The sequence below is a fragment of the Balaenoptera musculus genome, chromosome 10 (genome assembly GCF_009873245.2).
Source record: "Balaenoptera musculus isolate JJ_BM4_2016_0621 chromosome 10, mBalMus1.pri.v3, whole genome shotgun sequence".
NCBI classification, from domain to species: Eukaryota; Metazoa; Chordata; class Mammalia; order Artiodactyla; family Balaenopteridae; genus Balaenoptera; species Balaenoptera musculus.
This window is the reverse complement of record NC_045794.1, coordinates 45,661,059-45,674,385: the sequence shown is the minus strand read 5'-3', so window position 1 is coordinate 45,674,385 and position 13,327 is coordinate 45,661,059. Positions and strand designations below refer to the sequence as shown.

Below are 13,327 nucleotides of genomic sequence, written 5' to 3'. Positions count from 1 at the left end.
CTGGACTGCCGGGGAATTCCTAGTGCATTTTAAATATATGCAGTTTCTGTCAATTTTACCTCAGTAAAGCTTTTTTTTTTTTTTTAAAGAAATGAAATTAATCTAGGGGCAACATTTATCATAGGACCCTATACTGGGTTACAGGAAGGCTATTTCAGGCTTCTGTGTGAAATACAAGTCTTGCAGGTGTGTTAAGTTTAGATATACAGCTCCTGTTTAATGCAAAGTTTAGATACACAGCTCCTGTTTAATGCATTTCATGTTTCTTTAGGAGTCCATAGAGGCTGCTGTATTCTATTGAAGAAGATGTCTAACAGTAACACTACTCAAGAGACCCTGGAAATAATGAAAGAATCGGAAAAAAAACTGGTGGAAGAATCTGTAAACAAAAACAAGTTTATATCTAAGACTCCAAGCAAGGAAGAAATTGAGAAAGAGAGTGAAGATACCAGTTTGCGTCAGGAGACACAGGTAAGAATTAGAAGTGCATCATATGCGCACTCTTTATAGCAAAATAGAAACATCATTAGAAGTGGCATTGGAAATCTATAGGAAGCCAGTCACTTACACAAACGTTTGGTTCTCCCTAAAAACCCAACTTCAGCTCTCAAGAAATGTCTCCTTCCCTTTTTGTCAGAGTCCACAACGAAGTCTAAAGAAAGCAGAATGAAATCCCTAATCTATTAAGACCTGAATAACACTGGTTCTTGCTACATTTTGATATTTTTTAATGATCAGAAAATAAACTGTATACAAACACATATTTAACAAGTCATAATATGGCTTATACAATAAACCATATTTTTAATTAAAATTTTTTTTTTATTTTTGGCTGTGTTGGGTCTTCATTGCTGCGCATGGGCTTCCTCTAGTTGCAGCGAGCAGAGGCTACTCTTCGTTGCGGTGTGCGGACTTCTCATTGCAGTGGCTTCTCTTGTTGCGGAGCACGGGCTCTAGGTGCGCAGGCTTCAGTAGTTGTGGCACATGGGCTTAGTTGCTCCCACAGCCTGTGGGATCTTCTCGGACCAGGGCTCAAATCCTTGTTCTCTGCGTTGGCAGGCGGATTCTTAACTGCTGCGCCACCAGGGAAGTCCCTACAATAAACTCTTAAAACTAGAGCTGCCTGGCTTTACACACAGTGTTAAATTCATATCCTGGTTGTGTTAAAGCAGTCAGCATTTTCTGGTCAGAAATAGTCTCTGAACTTGCCACTTGGTAAATGTGAGTGAGAGGAATTTTATTCTTTGGTTGCCTATTGTTTTCCATCCGAATTCATACTATAGTGCAGATATGATGGCAGTAGATGGCCAGCTGAGCTTTTTCCAGGGCTCCTGTTTGGTACCCAGCCAGACTCTGGGCCTCCTCTAGCTAACCTGTTCCAGTTCTCTTCCCTGTGGTCACTACTAGTTTCCTCTGGGCCTCCTCTAGCTTACCTGTTCCAGTTCTCTTCCCTGTGGTCACTACTAGTTTCCTCTGTTACCCAAGCCCAAATTATATAAATCCTTTCCTTCTTGCCCAGGGGTGAGACTGGTCTTTATTATATGCTTAGGAGATAGACTGTTAATTGTAGTAAGTTAGTTTAGCAATAACATTTTGGAGGGTCTAGAAACTTGAAGCATGATTTCTCTTAACAACCCAATTCACCTAGGCCTTGTCTTAGGTAAAGATTAAGATAGCAACAACAAAGGGATGAATTAAAATCAGATAACTCTCTGAAGTATTTTGTTCTCTAGCTGCCTGCTTTTCTACTATTTTTCCTCTTACAGTTTGCCAGATCTCTGTCATGGCTGCTTTTCTTTCCATTATCTTTTGCATGTGAGTTGTCATTCCCAGCCCATCCTTCCAGGGTTTATGGAGACAGTCCGCCCCTGTTCCAGCTATACTTCTAGCTTCCACTGATCCCAAAAATGAATTTTAAATCCTCAGGACAAATAAGTGTTGAATGTTTAATTATGTGCTGTCATGTTACATGGAAGATAATAATTAAATGAACTTTTTGGTCCAAGTTACTCTATTCTCAGGAGACAATTTTAAGTGGTGTTCTGAACTCCTGTTGTGTGTTCTTCTTGAATAGGCAGAAAAGAAAGGGTGACTATAGGTTTTATATGCCTTATGGATACTCACTTGGTTTAAGAATGTCTTCACCTGGATATACAGATAGATTGTGTGGGAGGCTGGGTGGGGAACCTGCCTCCCCTCAGACTCCTTTTGTTGCTGCTAGAGCAGGTGGAGTTGCTGCTGCCATCTACTGGAGCTCCTGCTCCTTTTACAGAGTCTTGGCCACCCTTCAGAAGCCCTCTCCCCTCTACCAGTGTTCCCTTTCAATAGCACTAAAAATTCTGCTCTTTCTCTTACCTTCCCCCCGACTCACACCTGGTAAGTCTCCACAAGAATCTTACTGACGCTGTCAAGAGAGTGCCTGTTACGAATTGGAGCTGGAAAGTTTGAGGAAAGGGGACTTTCATTACTTGTACTGTGTGAGTGAGACATATTCTTGGAATCAGCAATTGGAACTCAGAACATCTTTGGCATGGAAACAGTGCTATAAAGGACAGGTTCTGAGATTCAGTTTAGAATGGGCAAGTCCTGACTTAACACATACTGAACTTAGGTGGGTCCTTTAAATAACCTAGCCAGGCTTTCTGCCTTTATACTTGTAATCCCCTCTGATTCAGCTACCATACTGCTTTAGAAAGATGGCTGTGAAATAAAGATCTGATTGTGTTAATTCTCTCCAGAGTTTCTGTGTGTCTCCTTGCCCTAGGCTAAGTCCCAGATTTGTCAGCATGGCATATTGTGACCTAGTCCCTTGCCTGCCATCATCCACCTCTGGAATCCTATGCTCCAGCATTAACTGATTCGCTGGCCCATGAAAAGTTTGGAGAAAGCATGCTTTTACACATGTTTTCTCTGCCTAGAATGCCCTCCTTGGTATTCTTTCCCTGGCCTCCTCTAGGTCAGTTTAGGCTCATCATTGTATCTCGAAGGCCCAGCACAGTTCCTTGCAGGCACTCAATATTTGTGAACATATGAATTTGTGAATTCCTAGGTTTGAGTTAGACACTTGTGCTCCTGTAGCACTCCATGAGTACCTCTGTAATGCACTTAATGTCCTGTATTGTAATTGTCTATTTGTCTTCTCCAACAGGATTATGAGTTCCTTTTTGACAAGGTTTGTGTCTTTTATCTCTGTATCCTCCAGTAGTTAGCATGGTGCCTGATACATATTAGGCTTTTCAGTATATGTTTGACTAATGAAAATTATGCATTCTGAGAAATAAGCAGATTCATACATTGTTTGTAGGGTTATAAATTGGTATAACTTCTTTGAAGGGCAATTTAGCAATACTTTATAAGATTTTTGAATGGACTATACCATATTTGTAGGTATACTCAATGATACGGTCATTGAAGCATTGTTTATACTAACAAAGATCAGAAACATCCTAAATGATACAGTTTAAGGGACTGGTAAAATAAGTTATGGTATGGCCACACAATGGAATACTATGTAGCCATTAAGAAAAACAGTATCTCTTCTATGGAGGTATCCTTGAAAAAAAGTTTAAAAGTAAGGTTTAGGGCAGTGTGTACAATATTGGTCTATTTGGTTTAAAAAAAAGTGTGTGTACACGTGTACAATAATCTTATAGATGCATAAAAGATCTCTTGTAAAAGATTACAAGAAATTCAGTACTAGTTGATCCTTTAGGAGGGATCCAGGTAGCTGGGGGACAGATGTGAAAAGAGACTTACTATTCTGCATACCTTCATTATAACTCTTGAATGTTTGTGTCGTGTGTATGTTATAACTTATTTGAAAAAAATAGTGGCAAATACTGCTTCATATTCCTGGACTATGGTTCTTCCCTTATTATAACAGATCTTGCCACTGATCAGATTCACCATCATTTCTCACTTTTTCCATCCACCTTTCTGGTTCTCCATTTTGCATTGTAGCAGTATTGTTTGGTAACTAGTGAAGAGGACAAAGGAAAGAAATCCTCACCTACCCAGGACCATGCTGGTACTCTGCCTCCATCTGTTTCCCCTCCTCCAGCCACCAGCCTCAGTTTTTTCCACACCCCAGTGGCAGTGAGTTCCATTCCAAACATCTTAGAAGCCCTAAGTGTCACACATAGCTCTAAGTGTCACCCAACCTCTTCCCGAAAGTCCTCATTTTGACTTCTCAGCTATTCGAAACCTTATCCATTAATTAGTCATTCTTTCCCTCATCCCACCTCAGGCCCTCATTCTTCACCTTCCTCAGCTTCTATCCTGCTCTTTACTGGCTCGCCTTACCTCCCTTTGCTCTGGAGGTCTTATCCACATCTTCCATGCTCCCTTCTTTTTATCCTGTCCCATATTATATCCATGAGCCAGACAGGCTCTAAGAGCCTCCACCAGGAGCTTAGAACTGGGAGAATTCTCATATTCAGGGAGGTAGGCAATTGGCAAGAAGGGCCTTCATTCCATTTCTGCAGCCATAGGGACAGGTCTTTTGAGTATCTCAAGTTAGAACTCTCAGTGTGTTGTCCTATAAAGGTGTTATTTTAAGTGATGGTTAGGAGCCATATTTCACACCCACTATGGACTAAATAGGCTCCTGTTAGCAAGCTTGGGAAAAAAACACTCTATTGTGCTATGGTAGTGACATTTCCAGAAGCATCCTAATCAGGAGAGGATTCCCTGGTTTATCCAAAAGTAATTTTTATCAATCTGTGAAATAGGCCAACCAGTCAATATCTTTCTATTCTTTATCTTCATGGTGAGTGGTGATTTGTCTGTAGGTGGCCTGTGGTCCCTTCCACGTCACAGTTGCTAGAGTTGTAGCATAGGGGACAACCACAACAACTGGGTCTCATCATAGTCTGGCTATTATAACGGTTTTAAAGTTAGTGCTTTTTCTCTGTAAACTTGTATTGCTTTTAGCTTAAGTGTTTATTTCCCCCACCTTTAATATTTTCTAATCCCCTTCTAACAGAGGCGGACATCCAACCACGGTCATGCCAGGAAAAGAGCCAAGGTGAGAGCCCTTCCTCTATAGCTTCTTTTCTAGTGTTATTAGTAGTACATTGCACAAATGGACTTATCACTAATAACTAGTTTATTTGGATTATATATAGGCAAAGTTTGCCTGTCCCTTGTACCCTGATTATGAACATGCGTACACACACTCATGCACAAACATGCACGCACATATACATATGTCCTATTGGAATGTCTGGCTTTATTTTTCTCCATTATCTTTAGTTCAGTCACAGTCTGTTTCTGATACCTGAAAGGATACCCAGCCAGAGCCTCCCACAAACAAAGCCTGAGCACACTGGTACTGGTTCTGCTGTAATGCCAGTTTCTCTGCTCATCTCTGGCTCTCTTATTTTGCCCCCCAGCGGTTTTGGGGTTTTTCGCCATGTGAATCTTCTTTAAGATAAATCCTCTACCATTAGTAAAATGATTCAACATTTTTGGACATCCTAAAAATATAGGCTTTGTTTTGTTTTGTTTTGTTTTGTTTTGATTCACTTTTTAGGTTGGGGCAGAGAGGAGGATTTTGTTTTTAATCATTGTATGATAAAATTAGCACATCACAGATTATTTTAAGCAGTGTTATTAGGTAGGACTATAGGTGTTAGTGTGTGATAGCTTTTTAATTTTAATTAGGGAACAGTAAAATATTAAACTTTTCTTGCATTGGGAAGAATTGTCAACCGAAGTAATAATTAAGGGTGTCCACCCCTTTCCCCTTGAAAAATAATGGCAGAATTTGGGAGTGTCCCAGCCAGTATGTGGCTTGGGTTTGAACAAGACTATGATGTATGATAAGTTGGCTCTGTGGCTTGCCTTACATGGCCTAATCCACAGTGATGGGCTTGACAGTAGTTTAAAATAGAGGGTGTTCGGGATTTCCATGACGGTCCAGTGGTTAAGACTCCACGCTTCCAACGCAGGGGGTGCAGGTTCGATTCCTGGTCAGAGAACTAGGATCCCGCATGCTGCGGGGCATGGCCAAAAAGAAAAAAAAACAGAGGGTGTTCTCTGCTACTTCACTTCCCCCCAAACCTTAGAAATAAGTAAGACAGTTATTATCGTTATTATTTCCATTTTACAGAGGAGGAAGCTTGGGCTTATAGAGTTTGAGTGAGTTTGACAGAGGACATTTATTAGTAAGCGGCAAAACTAGGCTTGAAGTCAGTTCTTCAGACTTGCAAATTCTTTTTACTATACTGTGCTACCTGGAACACACATACCATGTTTTGTGCTTTTGTATTTACTGTAAACTTTGATTTTATTGTAAGAACTCTCAATAAGTGTTTATAGGTAGATTTCTAATGAGTCACTATAATTTTTGACTTTGGAGATACCTAGGAGAGCAGTGATTTATAAAGTGGATTTCAGAGCTTTTTGGGATTTTCCAGCCAGCATAAGTAAACCAAGTGGATTAGTTATCACATTGAATCCCAAATGTTAGAAAGTTTTCTTTCTTTCTACTTTTTTCTTAGACACTTCTTTCCATACCCTTGCCACCTCAGGTTTAGAGTCACTTAGCATTTATCGTCTACTTTATACTAGGCACTATTTATGATACATAGGTTTACATGCTTTATATAATCTAATTCTCACACCAACCCATTAAGCATTTTTATCCCGCTTTTACTGAGGACCAAAAAGAGACCCAGAGAGGTCAGGTAATTTGCTCAGTATCTCATAGCTCAAACCAGGAGTTGAAGCTAGGACTTCTGGCTCTAAATCCAGTCTTTCTACTAAGCTCTGCTGCTGTGTATTCTCAGTAAACTTCTGAGTGTGATATTCGAGCACTGAGCTAGAGAGAGAGGAGAGCTAAGCAAAGTGGTTTTCCTATCATCTGTCCGAAGTAGTTGTTTTGTTGTTATATATCTACTGTTGTGAGCAAGAGAATTATCTTTCAAGTGAATCAGGAATGAATGAGTAGGACCTGTTTGAAGGAAAAAAAAAACACAAAACCCTATTTATGGAAGAAGCAACTAACAGAGCCAAAGAGAATGCCCTTTATTCAGCCAAAAGCTTTCCCAGTGTCCACCAAGGGAATATGTATGTGTATTTATTTTTTTCAGTCTAATTCCAAGCTGAAGTTGGTGCGCAGCCTTGCAGTGTGTGAGGAGTCCTCTGCCCCGTTTGCTGACGGGCCACTAGAAACCCAGGTAGGTCCTTTATAAGAGTAAGCGTAGCTTTTGAGTTTGGCAGTTGTTTGCTAAACTGGTGTAGCAACCACGGCATCAACATTAGGCTTGGAAATCAGGGTAGAGGAGCTTCGAAACAGGCTGTTGCAGTAAAATAGGGCATGGGTGAGAGCATGAAGTATAGGTCTTCACACCTGGACCACCCAGGATGATGCAGACCCACACCTTTCTGTCTGGTGGTTAGAACCATTTCCATTCCAATTCTTATGGCAGGAACAGCAAGCATAACTTGAGCTTTCCATACAGTAGGCTGTGATTGTTGACAGAAAAGGCTTAGCCTCTACTCTTTTGGTAGAACAAAAGCTAAAACAATTTAATTAACAAAATATTCTCTTTTGTAAGAGAATGCTGCCACCCTAAGATATGCCTTCTTTGAGATTTCAAAGGAGCTGCAGGAGAGTTGTTTTCCGCTTTGATTATATTTCTCTTTCCCCTTGTCCAAGGATATAATTCAGTTGCACATCAGCTGCCCCTCTGACAAGGAGGAAGAAAAATCCACAAAGGATGTCTCTGAAAAGGAAGACAAGGACAAAAACAAAGAAAAGGTCCCAAGGAAGATGCTGTCTAGAGGTGAAGACTTTCCCCCTTTCTCATCTGTCCTGGGGCCTGGCTCTGCAGTGCCATTTCCTTCCATCTTCCCACTGGCCTTATCCACCCAACAGTTCCTAGTGCCCTGCTGACTTCATTGTTGTTTGGGGAGGTGCCTAACTAAGTTACTTTCTTTGCTGCTTTATCCAGCCCTGCCTTAAGGGCTGACAGAGAGCTATTCCATTAACATTGGGCTACCCATAGGGGAGGACATGGTAGTCAATTCTGATTTTATTTTTGCTCTGGAATAAATAGTGATGGATCATCACTGGTAGCAGATTCTCTAGATAATAATTATATTTTGGTTTGGGGATGCTTGGAGTGATTTTTTTTTTAATAATGTAAATTTGCATGTAATTATTAAGCCCTCTTTGGATTTAAATTCTTGGGCTGGTAGCCAAAAGACATGGTCCATAAAAATGATAATTAAGGGAATTCCCTGGCGGTCCAGTGGTTAGGGCTCGACGCTTTCACTTCTGGGGACCCAGGTTTGATCCCTGGTCGGGGAACTAGGATCCCACAAGCCGTGCAGTACGGCCCCAAATAAATTTTTTTTAATGATAATTAAGAGGAAAAAGGCAATCTTAGGATTAAAATTTTATAAATAAATATAAATAATCATATAAATAATCAACATTTGAACATATCTGCTGAGATTCTGGAAAATTCAGCCCTGTCTGTCCTTACCTAGAATTTATTTTCCTTAACTAGAATAAAACCTTTGTTTTGGTCCAGACATTCAATAAATACTTATTGATGGCAAGGTGGCTTTTCAATGTAATACGAATGTAACACTGTGACCCAGATTCCACCTTATATCACTGTCATGGGGAATTTTGAGGGGCTGGCAAATCAAGGTCATTCTGATTTTTAAGCTAAAAATCCTGAAGTCTTATTCTCCTTTCCTGTTCTCATGTCTCCTGATCAGGCTGTGGGCTTCTGCTTGGGGTTAGATATCATGCAAGGCAGTTTCATTTATTTTTAATTTATTTCACTGTGGTGTTCTAGACTCCAGCCAAGAATATACGGACTCCACTGGAATAGACCTACATGAATTTCTTGTAAATACACTGAAAAAGAACCCAAGGTAATAACATGATTTGATGGAAGGGGGAAAGGGGCCAGGACCAGCAGAATACCCAAGAGGCCAAATAGCTTCTCAGAATTTTTCCATTATTAGAATCTAGAATGCCTAGCCCCCCACACACCATTTCTCTCCAGAGTAGTTTTATATTCTGTTGGAGATTCAGAATACCCTCATATTGAGGTTCCTGCTTCCAGAAGAGTTGAGAAAAATTCTTTGAAAGAAGAATGCAGACAAAGAAATATGAAGGCTTGAGAATACAATTAAAAAGCACAGAAGAAAAAATAATTGATTTGTACCAAAGCTAAATCATACTTGTTTAAAAATTCTATAAATAACCAGATGGAGTGTAGAATAATGATTAGATTTATAAGTATAAAGTATGTGTTTATAGGAATATGACTGGCAACAGAATTAGATTTCTGATAAGGAAAATAAAGTACATTATTAGAAGGCTTGATTGTTTTACTTTTTTAAAGTAACATAAGACAGGGCAGTGAGGCTCAGCAGCCTTTGCATTTTTGATCCACTCTCGGGGTTTGGATCTATCCCTCCCTTCAGCTTGTATAGTGAGCAGGCTGTGTTTTCAATCCTTGCTTTCAATGTCTATGGGAGGGCTGCCTTTTGTTTTGTTTTGTTTTAATCTTTTTTAAACAGGGACAGAATGATGCTGCTAAAATTAGAACAGGAGATTCTGGACTTTATTAATGACAACAAGTAAGTTACTTGAATGAAATACACATTAGAGGTGGGAGGGGTACTGGAAAGAAATTCAGGTAAAATTTTAGGATATCCCTCTTTCATCATTCCCTCGAAGTCTGAATTTGGAAGTAATAACTCACTGGGAACCAAAAGGAGTTGGGGAGAAGTAATCAGAATGGTTCAAAAAGTATATGTGTGGAAACTAAATGAAGTTTTTAAGTTATTGCTTAGACTTGAGTTGAAAAAAATTTAGCAGCTAGCCCTTATCCCATATTTCACCATTCTTAAGTTTTTCTCTTTTTTCTTTGTAGAATATCATCTAGGTGGGTGAGACCTAGGGCTTATTGCATAAGGAGTAGTCTTAATGAGGATAGTGGGTCAGAGGGATCTACAAAATACTGTAGATAAAGCTGAGAGAACCTTTTTGGTTACCATCAAGTAAATATCTTCGTTATCTCTTCCTCCTAAGAAATTCCCCACTTTCAACACTTGTAAGAAAAATTACAATTGGCTATTATTGCTGTTACTTGTCCTTATTTCACTTTTTCCCCCTGGGTTTCCCTGCAGCAACCAGTTCAAGAAGTTCCCTCAGATGACCTCATATCACCGGATGCTATTACATCGGGTAGCTGCCTATTTTGGGATGGACCACAATGTTGATCAAACTGGAAAAGCTGTCATCATCAACAAAACCAGTAACACAAGAATGTAAGGGAGGAAACCACAGATTGGGAAGACTTTCCTGGGAAAGCCTCTGGGGTGGAAGAGGAAGGTGTAGGATCAAGATTTCTCTTTCTGGAGAGGGGACAGTGGAGGGAGGATGGGTTATATTATCAATTTCTACTCTTTGTGAGGCCTTGGAAATAGATGCTAGAGGCACTAGTGTTTTGTGAAGACTGGATCCTGGCCTCTCTTCGCCTTTAGTGATAGGACAGGTATAATTTTGGAAGAAGATAAGTTATAGATGTATAAAGAACAGTCCCAGAGGATTTCTTTAAAACTTTCATGTGACTTTTTGGATCCCTGACTTCAGAAATCCCCTGGGTGGGAGTTGTAGAATTTAAGAGAACTGTACGAGGAGGTCTGCTTCCTGACAAGAGTCTTTCTTTCCTTCCTTCCACATTTCTCTCCCAATCCCAGCCCTGAACAGAGATTCTCAGAACATATAAAGGATGAGAAGAATACAGAATTTCAGCAGAGATTCATTCTCAAGAGAGATGATGCCAGTATGGACCGAGATGATAACCAGGTGAAGAATGGAAAGGGTTGGGTCTATACAGAGAGATTGCAGTAAGAGAAACTGGGAGGGGAGAAGAATTTTTGTGGGATGGAGAAAACGCAAAATATCTTAGTATGGAAAAAAGTGTTGAGCTATACTGAGTTGGCTTTGGCTTAATGTTGAGGACTAACTGCACTTTGTTGAGCTAAATGCCACCCTCTTAGCCCCAGAGAGACATGGTGCTGAGGTTTGCTGGGTTTTCTCATTTGGCCTGGAACTCCCTGGTTCTGCCACTGACTTCTAACTCCACTTCATTTTGGGACAAAGCAAGGTCCCTCCCTGCTTCAGCCTTGATTCAGCTGATGGCTCCATTCTTTTTTTCTTTAATAGTTCTGGATTTCTTTGGGAACCACCAAAAGCTACTTTATCCCACTTCCACTCTTCCTATCTCAGGGCTAGCCTTGAACTTGCACAATTGTTATCTAATTTACCCACTTGTAAAGGTGTTTCTGATCCCTTTCTGCAAACTCCTTATTCTTTTCCCAACTTCTTCCACCAAGGTGAGTGAGTTAATTTGGCTTTTGATGCTGGGAACCTCAGGCAGGTTTTTGATCCACTCCTGTGGGAATAAGAAGTGGAAAGTCTGCCCCATCCCTTCATTTATGGGCCTGGCTTTTGCCCTGGTTTCTAGCCCATCCTTCAGATAGTGATGTTTGGGGGTTAGTTTTCCTGGCTTCATGGGGTTAAGATCCAGCCTGCTTCTGCTTAGCCTCCAAAGGAGGTTAGGTAGAGAACCAGGATTAAGGTTTAAAGAATATGGTTGGGTAAAGCCAATAATTAGTCTCGCTAATTAATGATAACTATAATAATATCTTACCTCTAGAGTCAAAATTAGTTTTCTTTGGATATTATATGGTCTTGAGACCAGGACTTTTCCTGCTTGCTACTTGAGTATTTGAGGGAGTCCTTTTGAGAAAAGTGCCATTATCTATCGTGGACAAACATGCTGGGTCAGATTGAAAACAATGAAACATACAAAAAGACAAGTAAAATTTAAAAAACAAGAAAGAGCCTTTCCATCCTGATGCCCTTCTCTCCATTTTCCCAAAACCCCTTTTCTGTGGATCAGGAATTATTCAGGCCTAGAGGCATATTGGGGTGGAATGGAATCTCTCCCTATTGTGAACTTTTAATCTCTCAGCTTCAGGCTTGATCCATAATAGGGTAGGCTCTATGCACTGTCTGTCGGTAATATTAATAATAAACACAATAACTGCTATTTTATTGAGTGTTTTCCCTGAACTAGCCTCTGTTCTAAACACATTATATGCATTATCTCTTTTAATCCTCCACACAACCCAATCCAGATGGGCGTTATTAGCCCCACTTTAAATATAAGAAAACTGAACTAGGAGATGTTAAGTTACTTGCCTTAAGTGACATTACTCAGAGGTAGCAGAGCTGAGATTCTGCCTGACCTCAAAGCCCAATGCTCTTTCTATTCTGCCATTGGTTTACCAGTGCTAGGGGCTAAGGACAATATAGCACCTTGAGGTCCTATGTCTTCTTGGAATGGGATTTGTAAAAGGACATTTAGCAGAATTTAGGTTATTTAGGCTAGTGAGAACTACATCTAGTCAAAAGTTGATACTCCTGAAGTTATGCTTACCTCTGGAGAGTGGTGAAGATCAGGAAGATCAGCCTAGAGGAGCAGTCTCCTTGGTTGCTTCATCTGAAACTTTCAAAGCCTCTGGATTGAAGGTCAGAATCTTTTATAACCTGATGACATGCATTTGATGACTTATCTCCCTCAGAGCACCTTGCCTTAAAGAGCAGTATGGAAAAGGACACTCTATAACATCCTACCCAGGACAGTGCTCACAACTCACAGGCTAAGACAGGAAAAGACAGCGGTGGAGAGTTGGGTCGTAGGCTAGCCAGAGGTGGTGGTCTGGCCAGCCATCCCCTCTAGTCACCTCGCTATATTTTTCAGAGAATGTAAGGTTCTCTGTCCTCCATTTACTTCTTATCCCTTTCTATCGTTCTACCTCTCCCCTTTCTCAACCGTATCTCATTTGGTCCTTTCTCTGTCCATCCTTCTTTCTGTTCTATTCTCCTTTTCTTTCTCTTTTCTTCTTTGTGTTGCTCTGTTCTCTTTCTTCTCTATTTCTGTAAGCTCTCTCTCTTTCCCTCCCTCCAGTAGCAGTTAAGATGAGGAAAAATGCTTAAGCTCTGAGTTTAGCTTCGCCCTTGGGATTTCACTTCCAAGGCCCTCTTTGCTGAGCTGTGTGTGACTTGGGTCTACAGGCCATGGCGTTAGTGACTAAAAAAGGGATAATGTCAGGTGCTAGTTCTGTAAAAAGTCTTCTAAATTTAGCTCTGCTAAATACCTCTTTCTTCTCCCTCTCTAGCTTCCTCCTATCCCTTGCTTTCCCTCCAAAGCAATGTTGTTTATTCCCTGGGCTATTCTCTTCATCCTTACTGATTGGAGAGTACCTGATTACACAAGGAAGC

General features: G+C 40.5%; 1 protein-coding gene across 21 annotated transcripts in view; it reads left to right on the top strand.

The window, feature by feature from the left end:
• Positions 1 to 271: 271 nt before the first annotated feature.
• The window catches only part of R3HDM2 (R3H domain containing 2), a 44,872-nt gene continuing 31,816 nt past the window's right edge, over positions 272 to 13,327 (top strand). For 10 of the 21 annotated variants that reach the window (XM_036865751.1, XM_036865746.1, XM_036865767.1 and 7 more), the window contains exons 1-8: positions 272 to 471; positions 4,985 to 5,026; positions 7,095 to 7,181; positions 7,664 to 7,790; positions 8,817 to 8,895; positions 9,550 to 9,609; positions 10,162 to 10,302; positions 10,735 to 10,843. In XM_036865751.1, the coding sequence (XP_036721646.1) occupies positions 307 to 471; positions 4,985 to 5,026; positions 7,095 to 7,181; positions 7,664 to 7,790; positions 8,817 to 8,895; positions 9,550 to 9,609; positions 10,162 to 10,302; positions 10,735 to 10,843 (810 nt within the window). In that variant the 5' untranslated portion in view covers positions 272 to 306. Of the gene's footprint in view, positions 472 to 3,148; positions 3,173 to 4,984; positions 5,027 to 7,094; positions 7,182 to 7,663; positions 7,791 to 8,816; positions 8,896 to 9,549; positions 9,610 to 10,161; positions 10,303 to 10,734; positions 10,844 to 13,327 lie in introns of all 21 variants that reach the window. The other 11 variants (XM_036865764.1, XM_036865749.1, XM_036865750.1 and 8 more) reach the window with 3 other exon arrangements.